This window comes from Canis lupus, chromosome 13 (assembly GCF_048164855.1).
Source record: "Canis lupus baileyi chromosome 13, mCanLup2.hap1, whole genome shotgun sequence".
Taxonomy (NCBI): Eukaryota; Metazoa; Chordata; class Mammalia; order Carnivora; family Canidae; genus Canis; species Canis lupus.
The window spans coordinates 54,212,931-54,239,507 of NC_132850.1; the positions used below are offsets into that span (position 1 = coordinate 54,212,931).

Sequence of the window (26,577 nt, forward strand, 5' to 3'; positions counted from 1 at the left end):
GCTAAGCCATCCTTCAAAAGTGAAGATGAAATAAGTATATTTTAGATAACTAAGACTACAGAACCCATCACTGGTAAACTTGCATTACAAAAAATGCAAAACTAAGTTCCTTAAATTGAAGGGAAACAATACCAGAAGGTGGTCTGGACCTATCGGAAAGAATAAAGATCCTCAGAAATGGAATATATATTTAGAGAACTGTAAATATTTATTCTTTTCTTCTTTTATTTCTTTAAAAATTGAAGACAAAAATTTTTCTTTAAAGAAAAATTGTAATACTGAATTGTGGGAATTATATCATTTGTAAATGTAGTGTGTATGAGAACAGTAGCAGGATGGACGAAGGAATAGGTGGAACTACACTGTTACAAGGTTTCTATATTAAATATGAAATAGTGCAGTATTGGTCCTAAGTAGACTGATCATTTATAGCTGCATCCCATAATCCACAGAGCAGCTACTAAAAATATAACACAAATAAGTACACCTAAAAAGGCAACAGAGGAAATCAAAATTGGAAACTAAAACCTATGTTATTAACTCTCACAAAACAACAACAAAAAAAAAGGCAGGGAAAGCGTTATAGAGGAAGAATAACAAATCTGCTTTAAAAAAAATAAGTAAATAGAAAACACAGCAACAAACTGGTCCTAAGTTAAAAATAATCAGACTAAACACTCAAAAACAGACTACAGCTAAAAAGCAAACTGTCAGACTTGATTAAAAAAAAAAGTAGGGCAGCCTGGGTGGCTCAGTGGTTTACCACCGGCCTTCGGCCCAGGGTGTGATCCTGGAGCCCCAGGATCCAGTCCCATGTCAGGCTCCCTGCATGGAGCCTGCACCTCCCTCTGTGTTTCTGCCTCTCTCTCTCCCCCCGCCCCTTCGGTGTCTCTCAAGAATAAATAAATAAAATCTTTAAAAAAAAAGGTGACACTAGTTATATAAGTTATTATAAAAATTATATAAAAAAGAAAAAGTCACAAATAGTTTGAAGAGAATGATAGGAAAAGATAAACTATGCAAACATCAGTGATAAGAAAGCTGAGATATCAGACAAAGCAAACTACAAGATAAGGAGAATTACCAACAATAGATACATTTCATAACGTAAATAGGGGTGAGACACAATAATAATAAATGTGTATGTGTCTGAAACAGTCATAAACTACTGACAGAACTAAAGGAAAGTAGAGACACATTCACAAACATTACTGGAGATTTTACTACCTCTTACCCCTTAGTTGGCACTTGAGTAAGCAAATTAAACCCAAAGAAAGTAATAATAATAATAATTAATAAAAATCAGTGAAATTTGAAATGACAAAGTTAACAAAGTCAAAGTTGGTTCTTGGAAAAGTTGAATAAAACTGCATAATGCCTATCAAGAAAGACAGAAAACATAAACTATGTATTAGAAATAAAAGATGGAATGTTATGATAACTCCACCATCATCAAAAGGATGAAGGAATACCACAACCTCATGTTTATAAATTCAAAATCTCAGCTGAAATGGACAAATTTCTTAATGGACATAAATTACCAGATTGATAAAATAGAAAATCTGACTACCAACGTACATATCTATCAAAGAATATAGTTTACTGTCAAATATCACTCCACGATGAAAATTCCAGGCCCAGATGATTTCACCAGTGAATTCTCTCAATTAAGGGGGAAAAAAAATGATAGCCAACTTTTGGTTTCATATGAAACAAACTTTTAGAAAATAATGGAGGAAGAGACACTCCCCTACTCATAGGATACCCAAGCCTGATACTAACATTATAAGGAAAAAAATACAAATAGTCTCTATAATATGTATGTAGAAGTCTTAACAAAATATTAACAATAAAATATTCTACTATAATCTCCTTCCTTCTCTCTCTCTCTTTCACACACACACACACACACACACACACTACAAAGGAAAAGTGGGAGCTGAGGATGGTGAGAAAGCAAATGTCACCCTTTCAAGATGTAGCCGTGACATCTGCAGGAAGGTAAGGCAGTAGGAGAAGTGTATTTTATGGTTAAAAACTCAAAGTTTTTCAAAGATTCCATAACAACTGAGGTTGTTTCCTTCAATGACCTATCCGGCTGTCCAACGCAGAGTACTCCAACTGGCCCCAGCTAATCGGCATTTTATCCAAGGACAGGAAAACATAGGTTACATCTCCACGTGGTTGGTGTTACTTCTTTTCTTTTTTTAATTTATTTTTCCTCTTATATAAGTCTTGTTTTTTTTTTTTTAAAGATGAAATTAATTTATTGATTGGCTTCCCTTGTACACAAATAAAATAGTGTGCTAATGTTAATGTAACTGTGTGTCTGATTTACCATTTAACGCTGTAGTATTTCCAAAGGATTGGAAACAAATCCTTTGGATTTGTCTTTTAAACAAATCCATTGTCTTTTCAAAGGCAACTATATTTTAGTAAATTATCAAATAGCCATGTAATGTGATGGCATAGAACGATAAATAAAAACACAATATCTCTATATGCGTTAGTCTGGAAGGTTTTCCAAGGTATGAGCCCTGTGCAGCAGAGTACATGCCATGTACGATCATTTGAGAGTGATGTGAAGAACAAATAATTACATGCTTTTAATATAGATAATATCTCTGGAAGGACAAACAAAAAACTGTTAATAACAGTCGCCTTTTGGGAAAGGACCTTGGTGGCCCAAAACAGCAGAGGGAGACATTTTTTACTGTCTACTCCTTCCTTTCTTGTTATAGGGAGTCTGTACCTTAATTCCAACGTGAGGAAGGTCCTGCACACCATCAACAAGAAATTCTGCAACGCCAGCTGGGTGTCCTACAGTCCAACTCCGTTCTGACGCTCTGTACTCTGAGAGCCTCGGATTCCATGGGTGAAGAGCTTCATCCCACATGACTCCCCACCTCCCCCAGCCCCCAACCCCCACCATCATCACTTCAAATGCCAGTTGCAAACTCAGATTATTTATCACTTGTGCTTCTGATTGGAAGGTCCCACAGCTCCCTCCTTGGGTTCAATTAATTTGACAGCCTGGCTCATGGAGCTCAGAGAAACATTACACTTACTAGATTACTGGTTTATTATAAAAGGATGTAGTTCAGGAACATCCTGAGGATTCAGAAAGAAATCCCTAGGGCAGAGTATGGGAAAAGGTTCTGAGTTCCATGCTCTTTCCGGTGTGCTATCCTCCCCAAATCTCTGCATGTTGTCCAACCTGGAAGCTCTCCAAACCTCACTCATTTGGGTTTGTATGGAGGCTTCATTACCTAAGACAGGATTGATGAAATCATCAGCCACAGGCAACTGGTTCAACCCCTCCTCTCCCAGGAGTAGGGCTGCAAGCTCCACCCCTTTAATCACATGGTTGGGTCTCCCAGTTCCTAAAGTACAGTCACTTTATTAACATAACAAAAGACACTTCTATTGCTTTCATCACTTAAGAAATTCCAAGAGTTTTAGGAGCTCTGTCAGAAGCGAATATCAAATATTTGTTTCTTCTTACAGCAATATCACGTCGTGAATCTACTACTTTGTGAACCTATCCAGCGATTGGCTCTGGGGTGCAAAATTAAGTTTGCATTTGTCATTTGTTTGACAAACAGTGATCTTCAACGTGCTTATTATTATGCAGAATTGGAGAATTATTGGAAATAGAGTGAGGAAAGTGGCAGAGGGGCCACGTGGCTTCCTGAAGTAAAAACACAGAGATACTTCTCTTTCATTATGCTTTGTCCTCATGTACTGAAGAGGCTCCTGCTGAATGTGGTGAAGGAAGGCAGGAAAAAGTCTTTCCTAACAGCAAGAGAAGTGGTGATTTGCCTTGTGACTGGGCTCAATTCAGACTCTCTACATAACCAGAGCCTTCCTTCCTCTCTGTCCTAGTTTCCTCCCTCTCTGCTTCTTGTTTACCATGTTGGCATTTCCCTCCTCGAAGCCTCTGCACTCAATGTCCCTGATGCTTGGACTGTTCTTCCAACAGGTCCTCCTCCCAGGGTTCTCTTCTCATTTCAGGTTGTCACTCACATGTTTTTTCTTCAGAGATGCCTCCTCTTACTGCTGAAAAGCAATTGTCTACGACCTGGTCATGCTCTATCATGTTAAGCATTTTATCTTCACAGTTTATCAGTGAGTGAAATTATTTTATTTGTATATTTGCTCAGGTGATTTTTGTTTGCTTCCTCCTGACTTTATCATAAGTTCCCTGAAAGCAGGGGCTGCCTTTAATTGCCAAAGCCCTAATGTTCATGCAAGAGTCTGGCACATGGCAGCTTGTTCACTGCTTGATGAGCTGTTTTTTTTTTTTTTTTTTTTTTTAAGATTTTATTTATTTATTCATGAGAGACACACAGAAAGAGGCAGAGACACAGGCAGAGGGAGAAGCAGGCTCCAATGCAGGGAGACTGATGCAGGGACTCGATTCCAGGACTCTAGGATCAGGCCCTGGGCTGAAGGCAGCACTAAACCACTGAGCCACCAGGGCTGCCCCTGAACTAGCAGTTTTGATATGGGACAATCAGCCTCTGGTAACCTTGTGGAGATCACAATCACACCTTTAAAGGTCTAACTCTGAGTTCCAAATCTAGTAATGAGATAAAAGTAGCCACAGAGTGAGCAGGGACTCCATTCACCAGGAATGGGGGTTAACTTTTGAGTCTAGTTTCATCTTCCACACTTGGGATATCTGACTCTAAACTTTAGCTAATGGATTATTCTACCCAGATTCATGCTTTAGAGTGAATGAGCTAGTGAGCCCTACACTTGCTACCTTTCCCCCTCCCTCCCTTCCTTCATTTCTTCCTTTTTATTCTTGCTGCTTAATATTACCATAGGAAGGATACCAAGAAAGAGTTCTCTTGGTAGGGCTCAATCTATTTAATTGTAAATGTTAGAATATATGTGAGCTTGGGGATCCCTGGGTGGCTCAGCGGTTTAGTGCCTGCCTTTGGCCCAGGGTGCGATCCTGGAGTCGGGTCTGACGTCGGGCTCCTGGCATGGAGCCTGCTTCTCCCTCCTTCTGTGTCTCTGCCTCTTCTCTATCATAAATAAATAAATCAATATTTTTTTTTTTAAAAGAACATGTGAGCTTTTCCAACTTAATGAAGTCACGTGCCCACATACAGTTTTCCATTTTTTAAACTTTTGTTTCGTTTTGGGTTGAAAATGATGTAATATTTAAAATAAAATTTTACACTATTTGCAATACTTATTATAACTCATTTTTAGCTATTTATATATAAAATAACTTATATAATTTCATCAAATAATAGGATCCTTATTCATATATGAACTATATAGTTATTATAAACACATATGCAGTTTTTTTATATTTTATTTTTAACTTTATCAGCCAAGAAAGCTTTCCTCTTTTATCAGCCAGGAAATAATTCATCCAGACCCCACTAATAAAGTAGAAATACCAAGATGTATAAGATACTGTGCATGCCCTCATAAAGCTCTTATTTCAGTTGGGGAAATACATACATTCACTAACAAAGATGAGACCTTTAATAACAATTATTTAAGGCAAGGAAACAGTGTAGAAAATAAAGTAACTAAGTTACTCTGGGTGTATATAGGATGGGTAGAGATCACAGTGTATTTTTTCCCAAAGGGAATCCATGAGCACCATAGGTTAATTTTGGGAGTTAAATTGCTCTATGTACAAAAATATGTGAATATTTCTTTTAAAGATTTTTTTTTTTTTTTTTTCCATGAGGGACAGAGAGAGACAGACACAGGCAGAGGGAGAAGCAGGCTCCCTGCAGGGATCCCGATGCAGGACTCAATCCGTGGACCCCAGGATCACAACCTGAGCCAAAGACAGACGTTTCAACCACTGAGCCCCCAATGCCCCACCCGTTCCATGTCTTATAGTTTTGGTGATATAAAAAGATTTCTAGTTATGTTTATGAAATATCATTTATCTATAGTGCTGATGGGATCTGACAAAGTGATCTAGGACACCTTATTTTGCAAACACACTCCAAGATTAATCTTCAGAGTGAAACCTCCTGAATGACTATCTCAAAACCTTTATTCCTCAACCTGCTGGCTTTCCCTTCTTTCTTTTTTTAGAGAGACTGAGCAAGTGGGAGTGGGGGTGGGGTAGGGGAAGGCCAGAGGGAGAGAGAGAATCTTAAGCAGGCTCCAGGTTCAGTAGGGAACCCAATGCAGGGCTCCTCACGATGCTGACATCAAGACCTGAGCCACAATCAAGAGTCCAATGCTTAACTGACAAGAGCCACCCAGATGCCCCGCCTGACATTCTAATATCAGATACAAAGCATTTGACTAACTCCTTAAATATTAATTCTTTTTTCATTTTAAAGATTTAATGAGGTCCACATCTTAATAACAAGGATAGACTACATGAATGTTGACTGTATTATTTACTATAGTGAACATTTATAAGGAAACAAATTGCCCAGAATAGGTTGAATTGTAGTTGCAGCATCAAAGATTATTAGAAAGGCATAATAGCATGGAAATATGTTCATTATATATTGTTGGGTGGAAAATTCTGGTAACCAAAAAATGCAGTTTGACCTCATTTTCTATTTAAAATAAAAAGGTTTGAATATATGCATATGTATTGTATTTCTATATATGGAGAGAGATATATGCAGAAATCTAACACATACGTATACACACATAGGTAGCATGGGAGAAAGACAGACACAGAAAAACAGAAAGAGATAGAGGGAATTGTATCTCCACTTTCTTCACTCTCTGCTCAATTCCAACTACAGGAAAAAAAGCACTAGAAATTAAAAGCTGGAAGAGGACAAAATATGTTCATTATGATTATTTTGGGGAGATGGGAATGAGTTATTTTTGCTATATGCACTAAGTATTTGATAATTTTATAATTACATTACCTTTGTAATTTGTGTAGTATTTCAAGTAAAAGGAGTTTGAATTCAAATTTTCAGTCATTTTTTGAAGATTTTCAGTCATTTCTAGTAGAAGGTATATCAGCATAATGATTATTTCATCTTTAAAAAATTCTGGTATAGTTAACATAGTGTTATATTAATATCAGGTATACAGCATAGTGGCCCAACAGTTTTTTTTTTTTTTTTTTTTTTTTTAAGATTTTATTTACTTGAGAGAGAGAGTGCAGGTGTGCACAAGGATGGGAGCGGCAGGAGGAGGAACAGAGCAGGAAGTCAGACTCAGACTCCATCTAGGGACTCTGGGATCATGACCTCAGCCAAAGGCCAATGCTCAACCAACTGAGCCACTCAGGTGCCCAGTGATTCAACAATTTTATACATTACTCAGTGCTCATCGTGATCGGTGGACTCTTAATTCCCTTCACCTATTTCACCCGTCCCCTCACCCACCTCCCCTCTGGTAACCCTCTGTTTATTCTCATAGTTAAGAGTCTGGTGTTTTGGTTTATCCTTTTTTTTTTCTTTGTTTTAGTAAGTTCTGTATGTGAGTGAAGTCACAGGGTATTTGTCTTTCTCTGACTGGGTTATTTTGCTTAACATTATACTCTCCATCCATGTTGCTGCAAATGGCAATGATTCTTTCATTGTTAGCCCACAAATAAGACTCATACCACATTCTCCAAAATCATGAAATGAAATCTGGTGCAATCAATAAATAATATCACCCAATAATTCTTGAATGGCTAACTTTAATTAAGCGTAACATGAAGTATGCTACTAAAAAGCAGACATTAAATGCATCTCCTCAAGTAATTCTTAAAACAACATCCTAAATTTAATACCAATAATTTAGTTAACATTATACAATTACATGTAACATGTTTCAAAATAATCAAATCACATAAAATTTTAAGACAACAAGAATTCAGGGCAGTCACCAGTTAAGCATTTACATAGCATTCATTATTCGGTCAGCCAAGGTACCTAGGAAGTTGGGCAACTGATGTAGATTCTGGAAGCTCACAGGTTGGAATACCTGCTAATATAGCACTACTGGAATTAGAGCCAAGATGACATCGGGAAAATCTGTTTTCTGTACTAGTTTTTTCTTGGGAACTACTTTAACTAACTAACATGCAATTTCCCCCATTTTGTGAAATTCCTTTTTCCCATTGTGTGGGAAAGCCTTGTGACTCAGGGCTTGAGAACCTTCAGTACTCTCCCACCCATGAAGTAGTAACAAAGGTGCCCAGAGAGGTGCCCCAACCCTTGACCTGATGGGGTTATGGGAAGGCACTGAAGAATCAGGGACCATCTGAGAGGATCAAAATGAACTAAGTCGATAATAACCATGGTTATGGAAGTTAGAGTGACATCTTTTACCAGGTTCTCAGAACTACATGGAGTGGTGGGCAGGTTACAACTAGAAAACTGGACACCTGATTTCTAACTCCAGATTCTTATGATTAGTGGTATGGGTTCCGGCATGTCAGTTGTCTGGTTCAACTTAGAGCATTTGAGGCAGTTTTATTAAACTATTAAACCTTCCAGATGCACTAGAGTTTTATCACTCTAAGTTAATACAACTCTGGACCTTAGCTATTATCAGCTAGTGCTTTGGCCACAGTGAAAAATATCAATACTATTCAAACAATAACATTTTCAAAATGTGATGCGATACAAACCCCTGGAATGTTATTGTCCCTGAACAACTCTATCTTAAGAGAACTGCCTCTTCCTTCTGATCTGAAATGCCATATAGTTTCTCTTTATTTATGTAACACTGCTTTCTTGGTTGTTATGGAAAATAATTATTTATAAAATTTGATTTCTTGTCTTGAAATGTAAATTTCTAGGCAAGTTGTTTTCAGCTTTGTTTTAAAATATTCATTGACTTCCTACTTTCTTTACTCTGAAGTGTCAGCATTCAAGTGATTAATACAATTTACAAAACTAGAAGTTTAATCTGTAAATCTATAGGCTTTTAATATCCTTAATTTGAATTTTAATTCCTCCATATTATGAATTAATGAGAACTTGATGAGCAAATATATATATATAGATATTTGATACTTTTAAGGATATATGGGGACCCTTTAAACAGATACCCCTTAACAGATAAACCCTTAAACAGATAAGCACATCGAGAGAATATTACCAGGCTGGATTTGTGCCTTTAGATCTCAGAAAGTAAGTAGTACTTTACTTTCACCCAGCTCCCAAAGCCCAGTTTTATTTCTGCTGCAGAAAAGAGGATTTCATTCAACTAGACAACTGACCAGCATGGTTGCTATAAACAGGAAATAATAAGATTAATTACCATAATGAGACAAAGTTCGCCATTTGAGGGAAATGACTTGCTGGGTCTTTGCAAACACCTCAGTTTCCCTTTTCATCCTACTTTACAAGCAGTGCTAAGAAATTAGAATTTAGATATCCTTTTAGGAACTGCCTAATACGGGTCATCTCCACATTCTCTTTTGAGTGCTGGGCTGGCAAGGAAATCACAGATTTCTTCTTGTATGCTAAAAATATATGTCAAAAAACCCACCCATGTTAACCTATTCACATCCATGAAGTGGGGAAATGCAGGGCTCTTGACAGTAAAGAAATGAAAACAATGCCATGTGCTTTACATTAATTAGTAATTTCACCCAGTGCTCACAAGAATTGAGAACTGATAACAGCAGGCCACTAAACAGGATAATAGAGCAGAAAATAATTGGGAAGTTTAAGTAAATATTTAACGTGAAATTTATGACACATACATTTATGATCTCACAATCTTTTTTCCTTTTACTTCCCTGGAATCTGCAAATACCTTTTTAGCTGTGAATAGCTAATTAGATACCATAAACAACGATTCATTTGGGTGGGCACTATATACATATTTGGTGAAAAAAAAGGAGCAGCTAAATCCCATGTGGATAATAATACACACTGAGTATTGAGAATTTCAATTTCATGAAGTATTCTCCTGGTTCCTGGAGGTATAAAGCAGCTTTGGTTTTGTTCATAATTTTAAAACAAATTTATCTGTAGCAGTGATGTGATCTTAGAAAGTCACCCATGACACGTTTATCCTGCACACAAAGCACAAGGAAGTTAATCCTCACAGTGGAACCTCCTGAATGACTATCTCAAAGCCTACGTTCCACAGCCTGCTGGCTTTCCTGATATTCTAATACTAGATACAAGGCATTTGATGAATTCTTTAAATATTATGGGCTCTTCTTTCATTTTACAGATCTAATAAAGTTTGACCATCTCTAATAATAAACAAATACTTCGTAAAGGAAAGATAATCTCCAGATAACAATACATGACTTCAAGATCTGAGAGGTAAAATGTGTTTGGAAATACAGAGCATAAAAATGAGCATATGGATTCTGGGAGGGAGAAAGACTTAATTCTAATCCCAACTCAGTCACATGCTAAATATATGGCACGTTATTTGTCCGAGTCTCAGTATTTTTTATCTGCAAAATAACACCTACAGTGAATAAGTATTAGAATGATAAGAATTCACATTTGTAAAGATCCAGCAGAGAGCATACATTAGGTGCTTAAAAAATAGGAATTATTCTCATCCATCGTCGCATCACATCATTGGCTAAAGTAGTCTTTCAGCTCTGAGCGCATACATTTGGCCTGTGATAAAGTAGCTGACCAGTTCAAGTAGGAGTCCAATTAAGCAGTGATCAAATAAATAAATATTCTTAGGGAATTTTCTGCAAATTGCCTTCCTGTACAGCTATCCTCTAAATATATGCTATAAGACTCTGGAATAAGCTAAGAGATCAAAAATTGCCTTTATCACCTTTATGGCTTTAGTCTGGAAAAAACTATTAACAGTGATAATGACCTTGAACTCTTAAGGAATTGCCATAACTTTCCTGGAAGTCTATCACTACCAAGAAATGGATATTTTTTGGTACCACTGAAATAATAAAGTGAGCTAGAATTTAGAAGACAAATTTCAGAGGTCTACTCACTATAAAGTGCCTATGATTGTCACGTTAAGTCTGGGACAGATAAAACTTATCTTAAAATAGAAGGCAAACTTCTTAAATAAAATGCCTTGATTTGAGTTCTACTGAACTACTGCCTCAACTGACCAAAACTCTTAACTTGCACAGTGCAAGGGCAACTGCTCAAGGCAAAGCTAAAGATCAGTTTTAGAAATAAAAAATATATGTGTGTGTCTATATATATATTTATATATTTATATGCATAACCCCAGTGAGGATTCCCCTTGAAACCTGAATCTAGGTGCACAATCATTCACAGATTCAATTTTTTCTATGACTGTAGTACCCAGATGGCTTCCTTTTTATTCTGGGGAATAAATACACTTAAATACCATGCAAAGCTTAGTGAAAGTGATCATGGATCATCTGATTGTAAGGACTCTGAGGACATGATAAAGGGTCATTTGAATGGTAAGAGCAATCTGATTATTAGCTTCTCATTTGAGGAAGTTTTTACCTTCATTTCAAAAAACGCTTGCAATTATTTCACCGATTAAACCCCAAATCATCTTCTCCATGGTCAATGGAAACAGCCGGCATGTAATTAAAATAGAGTCTTTTAACTATAACTAATTGAATAAATAGTGACTAAAATGGTGAATTGATAAATAACTAAATAGTGTAAAAATAAGAATTATCAAAACACTCTTGAGAACACAGTTCTGCTTGGAGGGCTCCAAGGAGGAAGTGCCTCATTTTCAAGAAAGGAATGACGCTTCTTTTGTTTTCGTTCAATTCTTTCCTGCCTTTCTTTCTTTTCCTAAAGAGAAAAATAGAAAACTAAAAATTTATATACACATGTGAACATTATTTTCAAAACAGGTTGCTTGCTGAAGAACAAAGAAATCTATTATAAGACATTTAAATGTCATTTCCTACTTAATTGAAAGGAATAACGGCTAGAGAACATTGCTCACTTATAAGTATACCACCAACAGGTATTAATGCACCACTTAATCACGTATTTGTTAATATTAAAAGTGAAAATATTTAAACAAAATTATGAAAAAATGAGAAAAGACCTATAACTGCATAACCCAAAGAGAATAATTATGAGAAGTTACTGATGACTTTCTGAGAACAGATTCTCAGAACTCAATTTACTGCAAAGGTTGAGTATGTCATGATAACTACTTACCACCATTTGTTAACCTATTTTTGTTGCTGTCGAAAACATGATGGGGTTTTTTCCCCGCACAAAGACAATACTACAAACATTCCTGTTTGATTCCTTGTACTTACAGTCAAGATTTTCTCTCCATGTATATGCCTAGGAGTGAAACTGCTGGTTTGCATATACGAATATGTTCAACTTTCCTGGGAAATGACTGATTTTTCAAAGCAGCTGTAGGAATCCACCCTCCAAACAGCCCTGCACTGACTTTTTATGTTAATGCATTAATGATTTTAAATTCCGTTTCTATTCCTGTTTTCCTTTATTATTTCTACAGCACTTTCCAGGTTAGAAAAGTAAAGTATCTTATCTCCATGAGACCTGATACGTTTTTTTTTTTTTTTAAGATTTTATTTATTTATTCATGAGGCACACAGAGAGAGAGGCAGAGACACAGGCAGAGGAAGCAGCAGCTCCTCGCAAGAAGCCCAATGTGGGAGTCGTTTCTGGGACCCCAGGATCACGCCATGAGCTGAGGGCAGAGGCTCAATTGCTGAGCCAGCCAGGCATCCTGATAGGGTTTTATTTTCTTTCAGTTCTTCTATTGTTTGGCATTTTATATTTAATGCTTTAGGGCTTTTGACATTTCTATTGCTGTAGGATAATTCTTTGAAGTGATTTCATGTCCAAATGACACTCAAATAAGCCAAGTTCTTATAATTTCCTGCATCTATTAATTTGTAAATTTGTTACTTTGATAGCTCATCCTTACTTGTAACCGGTTCTGAAAAGTCCGGGGGGGGGGGGCTATTATTTTATGGGTATTATACTGCTTTGATTTGTGTTCATTCACTCAACTGTTAAGCCCTGAGATCCTACTCTGGGTCAAGCAGTATACTGGGGGCCACGCATAAAGTGATTCTAAAATGCAAACACATAGATTCTGTCCTTGCCCCTCAGGTCATTTTCAAAATGGGCAGTTAATAAACAACAGATGATTTCAAATTGTGAGAATTTTTATGGAACATAAAATTGTTGTGATTGTTAAGGAAAAACACTTTCATAGAAGAGTGGATTCAGGGGGGATCCCTGGGTGGCTCAGGGGTTTGGCGCCTGCCTTTCGCCCGGGGTGCAGTCCTGGGGTCCCGGGATCGAGTCCCACATCGGGATACCTGCATGGAGCCTGCTTCTCCCTCTGCCTGTGTCTCTGCCTCTCTCTCTCTATCATGAATAAATGAATAAAATCTTAAAAAAAAAAAAAAAAAAAAAAAAAACAAGAAAAGTGGATTCAGAGAAAGTCACTTTAAAGTGAGAAAAGATGGATAAGACAAGCCCCTTGTGGTAGGCATCGAGGAGAGAATGTTTCGGTCAAGCAAACAGTATGTGTGAGGACTCGGACAAGTGGGAGAGACGTGGGGTGTGAGAGGCCACGACAGAGCCATCGTGGGCCACCGAGACTCCAACGGGGCAGAAGACAAGACGGGGGACCAGAGGAGAATAAAGAGGCGGGTGAGTGAGAATCCTACTGGATTCTAAACCCAACAGAGCAATTGTACACGTTTTGATTGCTGCGGCATGTGATGTGTTAACCACTCATAGGAATGCGCCACCTACTCAAGTAAAATACTTATTCATATGAACGCATTACTTAGTCAAAACTTGATAATCGTGCATATTTATGATGAAATTTAAAGACAGAAAATAGTACTTTGCTTAACATTAACGAAAAGAAACTATCAACCTAAGTACACTGAAACAAAAAACATAAAAAACAAAATAATGTTAAGTCCGCCTTGACATTTCCTCCCAAACTTCCTACTGACTTTTTTTCACTTAAAAACACCAAAACGAGACCTTTTCCTTGAGGTCATCAGAAAGATCAAAAGACAACTTAGAGGATGGAACAACCTTCTCACCATTCAATTCAGCATTACTGTGTGTCGTGACCAGTCCCACCTAAAACCGTCTGGCAGACCGGCAGCATGCACTTGGCAGCGTCCCATGATTTCTGACATGACGGTCATTGCAAAGTCACTGCAAGAGTCAGTGTTTGGTAAGTGACTGCATGTGGGGATGTGGGGATGCTGTTAAGGAAGAGTATGATGCCTGAATTTTTAATTCTGACCGTTTGAGGGTAGAGTAGAGGCGTCAACAGAAAAGAGGAAATCAAAGACAATATGACAGACTTGGGGAGAGAACAGATTCCACAAGGCAGCTTCAGGTAAGAATGGCCAGTAGGCAAGGGGCACAGAGAACTGGAATTAGGGACACAAAAGTCACAAATAAAGTACATTCACAAGCCACAGTGCATTCACAGACAACACCTACCAGCCATTTTTCATATTCATCAATAGCTTGCTTATCTTTATCTTTTTTCTCTGCTCTTTTCAGTTCTTCTCTTCTCTTCTCATTTATTTTCTCTTTCTCTTTTTCTTTGAAAAAAGCATCCTTCCTTTCATTCCTATGTAGGATAATATAAAACACTGGACAGTTAAAGGGGAGAATAAAGTTTCTGCAGCAATGAGATGGCAATGCATTAGTAAGTGTCAAGCATATAATCTTTTTAGGAGCCACAAGTGCTATTCACTTGAAATCTATCAAAATAGCTCTCACTTGACCTCTTACCATTTCTCAATGGCTGTTAGGTTATCTTTCCTTTTCTCAGCAATTGTTTCCTCCTCTTTCTGCTTCTTTGCTCTTTCATATTCTCTCTCCTTTTTATTTTTCTCTCTAAGATATTCCATCTTTTTCTCTTTCCATCGTTCAAAAGCCTGAAAAAGTTCATAACGATTCTCTTATTTACTGCGAAAAACCAATCAAGTAAAGAGAGAAACAGCTAGACACAAATGCAGGTGTGTGATATGGTGAAATGATGACTGTGGGGACTCCAAGCCACTGAGTACCTGCAGCGCCTCTCCCTTTCTGGCAGCATTTTCTTCCTCTGTTTTCTTCTTGTTTTTTTCCTCAAGCCTTCTTTGGGCAGCTATTTTCTTTGCTTCCTTTTCTTTCATAGCCTTCCAGGCCTCAAAGGATGCTAATGCTTCTTCTCTCTTAGCAGCTCTTTTCTGATCAAGAAAATAAGAGACTGAGACGTGTGTGCATAAACAGACGGAGACAGGTAGATACGACACACACGTATGGATTGTGCTGAATTCCCTTCATAGTCATCGTTTCGCAGAGCAGGTGACTTATTTAGAATAGCTTAGACAAGCTGATTGGAAAAAAGAATGTCACCAGAACTATTCATTGCATTTAAAATATTCTTTTCTAAAACCATTTATCAGATATTGATCTGCTATGAGAAAGACCTCTTTTTTGGAAGCGTACTAAAATGTTATCTAAATAAACTATAAAGGCTGAGTGCTCCTGCAAAATGCTCATAATAAAACATTCCATCACAAGAAAAGGATCAGGAAAGTTACAGGTTTATAAAGTAAGTCAGAGTGGGGTAACCCGGCCAAGCCACTTAGGAAGCCAAAATAGATCTTTGCTTGAACCCGAGTTTTGGTGGACATTAAACCATAAGATTGTGACAACACAAGCAGCACCCAAATATTGAACCTGTATGTTGGTGAGCATATGGTAGGTATGTTATTACTTGACTTACCTCCATCTAATCCCATACTATCCTTTGCCTAATAATTCTGTGTAATGTTACACGACATAAAGCCTTACAAAGAGAAGACACTATTTAGGAGTAAAGGTACAAGCTACCTCCACGCAGTGTGAAGATCACACGGGAAGGTGTGTGGCACTGAGCACAGCCTCCTAATGGTGCCGACGTGTTGATGGGGGGTGGGGACCTCCTGGAGGGCTGCTCCACGCAGCACCATGCATGTGGGAAGTAGCCTTCTTTCCAAGTCCATTGTAGTGTCGGACAGCACAGGAAAGGCACTTTAGTTAGAAGATGGGAGGGAACTAAGCAGGTTGCAGGCCACCAGGCCTACATGGAGACTGAAGTCGGGTCAAGAGCTCACATAAGAGCTGGTCTTAAAGACACATATAAAATTCAAGATGGAAAAGAGGAAAACTGGAGGTGGATGTCTGATGACCCTTCCCATTCTTGGCTAAGTCATAAGACTGAAGTCAGTTTTTAATAGTGAAAAGTGAAGTAAGAGTTAATAGGTGGTCAGAAGCAATCACATGTTCCTAATCAGTAGTGTCAGATCTATTCCACAACAACAAAATAGAAATCTCTGTGTATCTGTTTCCTTGCGAGAGGATTATATTTATGTCAAACTGAAATGTATGGAGTACCAGAAAGGAAATCAGAAATCCATTCTTTTATATACAGGTTATTTTGCCATTTAAAAACCAGTGGCTTTAGAAATGTTACTGAGAGATATTTTACTGACTTAAAAATCCAGAATAACTTCCACTTCTATATGTCAGATTACCTGTTCATTTTGGATCCTTAAGTTCTCACTTTCAATCCTTTTAATTCTGTGCATTTCATGTAAATACACATTTTTCTTTTCTAACCACTCCTGAGAAAATAAGAAAAAAAGAATAGAATGTTCAGTTTCCCAAAAGAATTAGAATTCTTATCCATTTCTGAAATACTATAAATTTTTAAAACGGCAAACAAAATTTAGAAATTCCATATAAGCCAGTATCATGCTTCTTTTTTCTGATAATATTCTAATACGTAAAGACGAGCATGAGTTAAGAAAAATACGTTATCTTTCTTAGTTTTAACAACAGACTTCAAAGATTGAATATAATGGCTACATAAGTTAACATTTTTTTCTCCAAAATTTTTAAGTACAATTTTCTAAAGTGTACTGTTTTGTATAACAAACAAGACCAAAAAAAGAACCTCTTTTGGAATTGTGAAGACAAATCAAGAAAGCCTTTTTCTCTGTAAGCTTAATGAAATTACAAGGCCCAAGAAAAAATTAAAACTCTTTTAGTTCTTAACAATATACATGTTAAGAAGAAAAAGAATATAAACATATATAGACATTAACCACATTTTTGCTTCTACTGTATTTTTATAAAGTGCTGTGGCATATTCTCTTAAACAACTATGATCAGTTAAGCAAAGCTTGGAAGGAAATAATTTAGTAAAAATACCTCTGGGTTGTTCAGATATTATAAAGGAAAATTTTTTTTTTTAAGATTTTATTTATTCATGAGAGACACACAGAGAGGCATAGACACAGGCAGAGGGAGAATCAGGCTCCCTGTGGGGAGCCCGATGTGGGACTCGATCCCAGGACCCCAGGATCATGACCTGAGCCAAAGGCAGATGCTCAACTGCTGACTCACCCAGGCATCCCTATAAAGGAAAATCTTTTCCAATAGGGGAAATATTAAACTACGATGCCTACGAGGTCATTGTTCCTTGGTGAATGGGTAACCTTGTTGCGCAATCAGTTCATTTTTTTGTTACATGTTTTCCTTTTACCTGATAAACAGCTGCCCTTATGCTATCTGCTTTTTCAGGTTCTATGTTCTGTTTCTGTGAGGGCTTTTGGTCCAGGACTTTCAAAGTCCCTAAGTAGTGAGAAGAGGTAGTTGTCGATGGAGGTCTCCGCATAGAACTAGATTTCTTTAAAAACTCAGAGGTCATTAATCTGAAAAAAATCCAAATAAATCAAAATAAAATATTACAGTTGCACTTGGTAGAAGAAAAATTCATCAGAAAATTAATTAGAATATACAACTACTATATTTGAAATTACATTGTAAATTAATAAATACTTTGAAAGGGATGATAAAAAAGGAAAATGACGATAGTCTTTTCTTAGTCTACTAAGAGTTTCAAACTGCTATTTCTAGATTCTTGTAATTAGAACATTTTTAAGAAAAATGGACTATATCTAAAAGTTATATGGAAAAAATAATATTAATAAAGTAGATTTTAATTCTCTTGTATCATCTTATTAGAAAAATTACTCTAACTATAAAGTTTCAGGAGTTGGCAGGAAAATATTGCCCATGGTCCAGGTTTGTACAGTTTGTTTATTTCGTAAGTTTATTGCACCACAGATTTCCCTGCCACAACAGCAGAACTGAGTAGTTACAACAGAGACTGTCTGGCCTACAAAGTCTAACACATGTACTAACTGGCAATTTACAGTTAAAGTTTGCTGGCTCTTGTTTTATTTCATTAATGATAATTTAAAAGAGAAGGTTTGATTAGCATTCATGAGGGAGACATTCATTATCATTAGTGTGAATGAAGCAATATAGAGTCCGATCTTTTTTTTAAATTTAAGATTTTATTTATTTATTCATGAAAGAGAGAGAGGCAGAGACACAGGCAGAGAGAAACAGGCTCCATGCAGGGAGCCCGATGCAGGACTTGATCCCAGGATCCCAAGATCACGCCCTGAGCCCAAGGCAGATGCCCAACCATTGAGCAGGTGTCCCGTGTCTTATCATTTTAATAAATCAACTTAGTCCATATAATCTCAAGGTTTTAAGTACAATTTTCATGTGTTAGACAAAGATACCTAATAGAGAAGTGTAATAATGCTGGACATTGGCTCATTACTGTATATCATTTAGGAAAAACAGCAAAGAAACGCTATCCCATTAGGAATGTACAGAACGGGGAACCCCTAATCAACTCCTTTACATAAAAGCATATGATCAGCTGAGGCGTTTTATCATGAAGTGACTACTTCATTCATTTCATGAGACGGGAGTTTAATCAAAATCAAATAATACAAATGAAATTCACTTTACAGAAGTTAAAATTAGCTTTGTTGAACGTAAACTCATAAATGAGGGATACCGATAGTTTATTACCTGCCAGAGGCACTGGACGCTCTATTATTTGTTGACTTTTTATTCTTCATATTTCTATCTTCAACTGTTTTCTGTAAAATAGAATATATCATAGATGGATTATTCACCATAAGTATCACAGTTAGGCTTAGGGCCAAACTGCCAGGAAATCAATGTTTCTAAAGCATCTACTATGCATCGAGTCCAGTGGTCGCTGAAAGCAAATAAGGATACTACATTTTAGAGAGGGTTGAGGGACATGAAACACCAAACAGATGTGAGTCATGAAGGAGATAAACTAGGGTGAGGGGTTACGATAATGACAGTGATCAGGGAAGGCCTCCCTGAGGTCTTGACAGCCGCACTAAGACAAATGATGGGAAGAAATGAGCCCTGGGAAGGAAGGTCTATGGAAAGAAAGCAGCAGCAATGCTAAGAGCCTGACGGTTTTGAGAAACAGAAGAAGGTGAACAATGCTGAAGCACAGTGAGTAGCAGTGAGAATGGACAAATAAATGGTCAGAGAAGCAATCATGTGAGGTCATGAGGAACTGGGGTGGAGTCTGCATTTTATTCTTCTGATAACAATCCAACCAAGAGACCTTAGCAGGGGAATGATGTAATTCAGACTTGAAGAAGATTCCCCCGGAGGGTTAAAGACAAAGCCAAGGACTCAAAACAGATGTTATGATCTCACCTGCTATATAGAGATTGCCTGTTGTTCTTAGAACTGCATCTATTAGACACTATCAGACATTTCTAGGATCCTGTCTATACATTTCAGAATACCCTTCTTTTTAAGGAGTAACTTCTCTATTTTACAAAGACAGGTGTTAGCATTGAAGTGACAGCACAGATGTAAGCACTTTGCTAACTTATCATGAGTGACTTTTCCTAAGGAAAGTGGTTACGAACAATATACCTGGAACATGTTTTAATGAACCTTCTCCATAAATTGTAATACAAAGTGCAAATATTCTGTATTATAAATGTCGTACTCAACCACAAGTTTTCAAGTAGCACTGTTATCTTCCCCGACAGTAAGTATACATGGCCATCAGCTAACTACAGCTATAACTAACTAGAGCTATAAGGAATAAAAACTACATTCAGGAGACATAAAGACTAAAAATGCTGTAGCATACATTTAAAAAATATAGTATTCTGGTACAACATAGTATAGTGACAAGGAATCCTATACACCATAAATCTGGTTCTCAAAGTAATAATGATGATGTTTCTGAAAATGATCATGTCCATCCATTTAAACAAACAAGATGTTGATAAACATTGCTTAAAGCTCCTCCTTAAAATTTGTAGACTGTTTAAAAATGATATCTAAAGGAGTAATTTTCACTAATTCAAAACCTCAGAAATTGTTCCAGATAGCTGCACTTTTATAACACGAAGACTTAGAGAAACCTACCTACTTATACGTTTGTATTTCTGAGATGTTTAAGAGTATATTATGATCATATACCTTTGATAAATTTTAATGAAATATTGACTTTTATTATATTCACTGCAAACCTTTGCCAAAGTAAAATTCTACTGACTCGATGTCTACCTGACAATATACCATTACCAAAAGAGGAGTTTTCCACAGACAGTTCAGAAGTACATAATGTGGCGGATCAAATACTTAAAAGGTCTACTTTGAGTTTTAGGCTGTAGTACAAAATGTATAATTTCATATAAATACCTTTGAAGACTCAGTTGTGTCAGCAGATATTAAGATACTCTGAGATTTAAATAGTGGGTCAACTGTTAAGTCATTCATAATCAGTTCAGCTTTCTCCTTTTCTTCTTCAAGGTCATCAGTAATCACTTGACTTTCCTGGGATTTCTCGATTGGTGTAGTAACTAAGTCTATCAAAAATGAATTCCCTTCATTTTCATTTGATTTCAAGGAATTGTGGTTTTCAGTGAGTTCTTCATTCTGATCTATTTTGAGACAGAATCACAAAATTAAAACTCCCTTCTTTTTTTTTTTTTTAATTTTATTTATTTATTCACGAAAGACACAGAAAGAGAGCCAGAGACATAGGCAGAGGGAGAAGAAGGCTCCATGCAGGGAGCCTGATGCAGGACTCGTTCCCCGGACCTCGGGATCATGACCTGAGCCAAAGGCAGACGCTCAAACACTGAGCCACCTAAGTACCCTAAAACTCCCTTCTGAACTAGTAAGGTGGATAACAGATTCATTTGCTTTCTACTGAATGAGGATTGTTTATAATCTCTTTGTCTTGCAGAATAAAATACAAGGAGAGCAATTATATTCATCTTGAATAAACTTTTCTCCAAAGTGATCTATGAAAGAGAAAATGGCTACTCAATCTACTAAAACATTTGACATACCTAATACTTGGGGAAAAAACATCATATTGTAAATGCAATGGAATAACTACCCTAAACCAAAGACACACCAGAAGCTCCAAGTAAGTAGGATAGCAATATCTATTCTATTCAAAGCCAGTATTTCTTAGCTGAAACAAGAGGCTGTGTAAGCAGGAGTCATACATCTCTGTTACTATAGGTACAAGTGGTACAGTTGTAAAATTGTATATTCAGGAGAACCAAGAATTCATGTAATTTTAGAAGACTCATCACACAGAATAAAGCCATCCTACAGACCGTGCTATTCCTGCTAAGATGCAGTGTTGCCTCTGATATACCATAGGCGCACTAAAGGCAGGCCTATTACTCATCCTTTCTGTGCTCCAAGGGACAGTCTCAAGCTCTGGCATGAGACGATTCAGTTTTGCTATTACAGAACTATTTCCATTATTCTGTCTACCCCACTTTGGAATTTTCAGCAGAAAGAAATCAATGATCACCAACTTCAGTTCCATTGGGAGCCACCTACTGGCTAACCTTGTCAAAGATTTTAATTCTGCTCATTTCATTACACCATTTTTGAAACCCATTTTGATGTAAGCAGGATTTAAAATAATTTTGTAATAAGAGTTTCATCTTCATTTGGAGAGCACTCATGACTCCAAGTATCATTAATAGATTCTTTAGAGCTGCTAATCAATGTATTCAGTAAAAAGAACAAGGACTTTGGAGCCAAAGATTCAAATTATGGCTCTGTCACTGACCTTGGGTATGTTTCCCAATTATCTTTGCACTTCAGTTTTTCTCATCTGTAAAATGACAAAAATTATACTACACGGTAAGCACTTAATAAATGTCATGTATCTCGGTCCTTAAAAACATCCATGCCTTTTAGATCTCATTAAGCTATAAGTCACAGGGCTAAGGAAAGAAAGAAGTTGACAACTCACACCTCACACTTATTCCGTGCTTACTGTGACACTGTTCTCAGTGCTTTACATGTATCATTAACTCATTTAATTCTCACAGCCACTGCTTGGGGTAGGTTGCCCTTACCATCCCCATTTTAAAGAGTATACAGGGCCAGAGAGATTAGCTACTTTGCTCTTAGAACTGTGTCTAGTTCTGCATCTAAAAACCACATGGTTAGTAAATAGCAAAGCTGGGACTAAAACTGAGGCAAATGCAAACATGTGCCATTCCTATAACTATGTAGTCTTTCTTTTACAAATAAGATTCTAAGTAATACAGAGTTCACACATAAACTAAGATGTAATAATTTGATAGAACCACCTTCTACTGATGCTTTTCCCCCAGATCCTGGTGAAAAGGAATCTCCAAGATTTTCTTTAAGGGATGATGATGATAGACTTGTTAACCATGGATCCTGTTTAAAAAAAAAGAAAAAAGAAAAAGAAAAAGTATTTACCATGTAAGTTTAGTTCTCAAGATTTGTGGCAGGAAAATAGCATTATTAAGACTTTTAAAACTCTGAAATCATCATTATTACAAGTTTGCTAGTGCAACACCAAAGCATTAAGCCTATGGAAGCTAACATGCTTTATTTTCAAGCCTTGATGTCTTGGATCATTAAAAGGGTCACTAAAGAGCTATTCTAGTACGTTCACCGGCATCTCAATATTTGTTTTCAGTCATTTTCCAAACTCTTGCTCTCAAATCAAATCTCATAAATATTTGATACAAAGATTTGGCATCTTTTTCTCTAATTCTTATTTCTAAGAAAGCATAAAGGAGACAATAGGCAAAAACCCTTGGTGTCAAGTATTACTAGTTGTCCAAAAAAAAGCAATTTATAAAAACCAAGTAGACAGCTACTACCAAAGATTTAGATAGAAAAAGGATAAATGTCATGTACTTGATTTCCCCTTGAATTCTGAAAATTATATCAGAAATGAAATAACGGTATGTGTGTGTCTGAACTAACCATCTTTTTAGAGAATAGTAATCTAGCATAAAGTTGATGGCATCACAATGTAAGAAGTTTGATTTTGTTGTATAAATAATAAATTCTATTTTTTGTTTACACGATATTTTATGGCACAAAGACAGTTATTTGTCCAAAGCAATAAATAGAAACCATCTAGGAAGCGGGCAGAAGGGCGGGAACACAAGAATGTACCTTGAGAGGGAAAGCTTTGCAGATGAGACTGGCAAGTTAGTAGCTTTTTATCCCAGTGCATTCACTCATCTGTGCAGCTCAAGTGGTAGAGAGTTGCAGCCTTACTAGACTAGTTTAAGGGAATGGAGGACAGAATTTAGGACTAAAAGATCAGCCAGTATGTTTGAGGAAAAACTCCCAAAATTTGCATATAAAATTCACCCCAAACCCTTTGCTCATCTGTGCATGGCATGGAGAAGACTTCAGAGAAGATCCTGTAAAACCATAGTAGTTAGAAGTTGAAAGAACTAAACAAAGATTTCCTCTGACATCCAATGGCAAGGGAGACAGAGTTGGGAATTGGAGTCCAGCCACAATATCTATATGCTAAAGCATATATTCAGAGGAATATAACAGAATCTAGAATCTCTATAACATATCGTTCATAATATCCTGTATTCAATCAAAAGGTTACTGAATAGATGAAGAACTAGAAAGTGGTGATGCATACCCTTGAAAACAAACAAACAAAAACCCCATAAAAATGGTCCTTAGGACCCAATCCACAGATGACCCAGATGTTGTAATTAGCAAACAAGGATTTTAAAGTAGGTATTGTAAATATGTTCAAGGACTTAGAGAAAACGCATGCATGGAGGTTGATATAGATGGGGATCTTAGAGATACGAAAAACACAAAAAATACCAATGGACATTATAGAGTTGGAAACTACAATATTGAAATAAGAAATTTGCTGGATGGGCAACAGCAGATCAGAGATGGCAGAAAAGGGAACAGTGAACTTAATGACAGAGCAATACAAATTATTCAGTTTGAAAAACAAAGGCAATAAAGACTAAAGGGACACAAACAGAATTTTAGAGATTGGATGAGACATATTAAGGATTTCATCACTGAAAGGAGAGAAAAGAAAACGAGGGCAGGAAAAAATGTTGTAAGACTTCCCATTTTCATAGAAAGTGCCTGTTTATAGATCCTGAAAGCTCAATGAAACCCAAGCAGAATATTTTTTTAAAAGTCTCACACCTAGTTACTCTGTAGTCAAATTGTTAGAATACAATTTTTTTTTAAAGTCTTGAGATATTCCTGAAAGCAGCCAGAAAAAAAAAAAAAAACCAAGACATATATAGAAAGACAACAAAATGAATTCTTGCTGATTTGTCACAAGAAATAATATAGGTCGGGAACAATGGCAATTCATAAAGGGCCGGGAGGGGGTGAGAAAGGACATGTCAGCCCTGAAGTATACATTCAGCTAAGACATCCTTCAAAAGTGAAGATGAAATAAATATATTTTAGATAAGTAAGACTACAGAACCCATCACTGGTAAACTTGCATTACAAAAAATGCAAAAATAAGTTCCTTAAATTGAAGGGAAATAATACCAGAAGGTAATCTGGACCTATCGGAAAGGATAAAGATCCTCAGAAATGGAATATATATTTAAGTAAAGAGTAAGTAAGCATAAATATGTAAATATTTATTCTTTTTTTTTAATTTTTATTTATTTATGATAGTCACACAGAAAGAGAGAGAGAGGCAGAGACATAGGCAGAGGGAGAAGCAGGCTCCATGCACCAGGAGCCCGACGTGGGATTCGATCCCGGGTCTCTAGGATCGACGCCCTGGGCCAAAGGCAGGCTCTAAACCGCTGCGCCACCCAGGGATCCCTCTTCTTTATTTCTTTAAAAGTTGAAGATAAAAAATTTTCTTTAAAGAAAAATTTTAATACTGAATTGTGGGAATTATATCATTTGTAAATGTAGTGGTATGAGAACAATAGGAAGGATGAGGGAATACATGGAACTACACTGTTACAAGGTTTCTATATTAAATATGAAATAGTGCAGTATTGGTCCTAAGTAGACTGATCATTTATAGCTGCATCTCATAATCCACAGAGCAACTACTAAAAATATAACACAAATAAGTACACCTAAAAAGGCAACAGAGGAAATCAAAATTGGAAACTAAAACCTATGTTATTAACTCTCACAAAACAAACAAAACAAAACAAAAGGCAGGGAAAGCATTATAGAGGAAGAATAACAAATCTGCTTTAAAAAAAAATAAATAGAAAACACAGCAACAAACTGGTCCTAAGTTAAAAATAATCGGACTAAACACTCACAGACTACAGCTAAAAAGCAAACTCTGACTTGATTACAAAAAAAAAAAAAAAATGGGGCAGCAGGGTAGCTCAGCGGTTTAGCACCTGTCTTCCGCCCAGGGTGTGATCCGTGATCCTGGAGACAGGGGATCAAGTCCCATGTCAGGCTCCCTGCATGGAGCCTGCTCCTTCCTCTGTCTATGTCTCTGCCTCTCTCTCTCTCTCTCTCTCTCCCTCTCCGTGTCTCTCGAGAATAAATAAATAAAATCTTTTAAAAAAAAGGTGACACTAGTTTTAAAAGTCATTAAAAAATTATACAAAAAAGAAAAAGTCACAAATAGTTTGAAGAGAATGATAGGAAAAGATAAACTATGCAAACATCAGTGATAAGAAAGCTGAGATATCAGACAAAGCAAACTACAAGATAAGGAGAATTACCAATAGATACATTTCATAACGTAAATAGGGGTGAGACACAGTAATAATAAATGTGTATGTGTCTGAAACAGTCATAAACTACTGACAGAACTAAAGGAAAGTAGAGACATATTCACAAACATTACTGGAGATTCTAATACCCCTTATCCCTTAGTTGGCACTTGAGTAAGCAAATTAAACCCAAAGATAGTAATAATAATGATAATTAATAAAAATCAGTGAAATTTGAAACGACAGAGAAAGTTAACAAAGTCAAGTTGGTTCTTAGAAAAGTTGAATAAAACTGCATAATGCCTATCATTATTTAACAAGAAAGACAGAAAACATAAACTATGTATTAGAAATAAAAGATGGAATGTTATGATAACTCCACCATCATCAAAAGGATGAAGGAATACCACAACCTCATGTTTATAAATTCAAAATCTCAGCTGAAATGGACAAATTTAATAGACATAAATTACCAGATTGATAAAATAGAAAATCTGACTACCAACATACATATCTATCAAAGAATATAGTTTACTGTCAAATATCACTCCACGATGAAAATTCCAGGCCCAGATGATTTCACCAGTGAATTCTCTCAATTAAGGGGGAAAAAAAATGATAGCCAACTTTTGGTTTCAAATGAAACAAACTTTTAGAAAATAATGGAGGAGGAGACACTCCCCTACTCATATGATACCCAAGCCTGATACTAACATTATAAGGAAAAAAATACAAATAGTCTCTATAATATGGATGTAGAAGTCTTAACAAAATATTAA

General features: G+C 36.6%; 1 protein-coding gene across 5 annotated transcripts in view; it reads right to left on the minus strand.

Moving 5' to 3' along the window:
- The window catches only part of MAP9 (microtubule associated protein 9), a 57,266-nt gene that overhangs the window by 18,367 nt on the left and 12,322 nt on the right, over positions 1 to 26,577 (minus strand). For 4 of the 5 annotated variants that reach the window (XM_072773742.1, XM_072773743.1, XM_072773740.1 and 1 more), the window contains exons 6-13: positions 22,412 to 22,505; positions 20,484 to 20,725; positions 18,804 to 18,874; positions 17,455 to 17,623; positions 16,442 to 16,531; positions 14,948 to 15,109; positions 14,670 to 14,815; positions 14,373 to 14,505 (exon numbers count right to left, since the gene is read on the minus strand). In XM_072773742.1, coding sequence (XP_072629843.1) covers positions 14,373 to 14,505; positions 14,670 to 14,815; positions 14,948 to 15,109; positions 16,442 to 16,531; positions 17,455 to 17,623; positions 18,804 to 18,874; positions 20,484 to 20,725; positions 22,412 to 22,505 — 1,107 coding nt within the window. Of the gene's footprint in view, positions 1 to 7,628; positions 11,691 to 14,372; positions 14,506 to 14,669; positions 14,816 to 14,947; positions 15,110 to 16,441; positions 16,532 to 17,454; positions 17,624 to 18,803; positions 18,875 to 20,483; positions 20,726 to 22,411; positions 22,506 to 26,577 lie in introns of those variants that run through there. The other variant, XM_072773744.1, reaches the window with a different exon arrangement.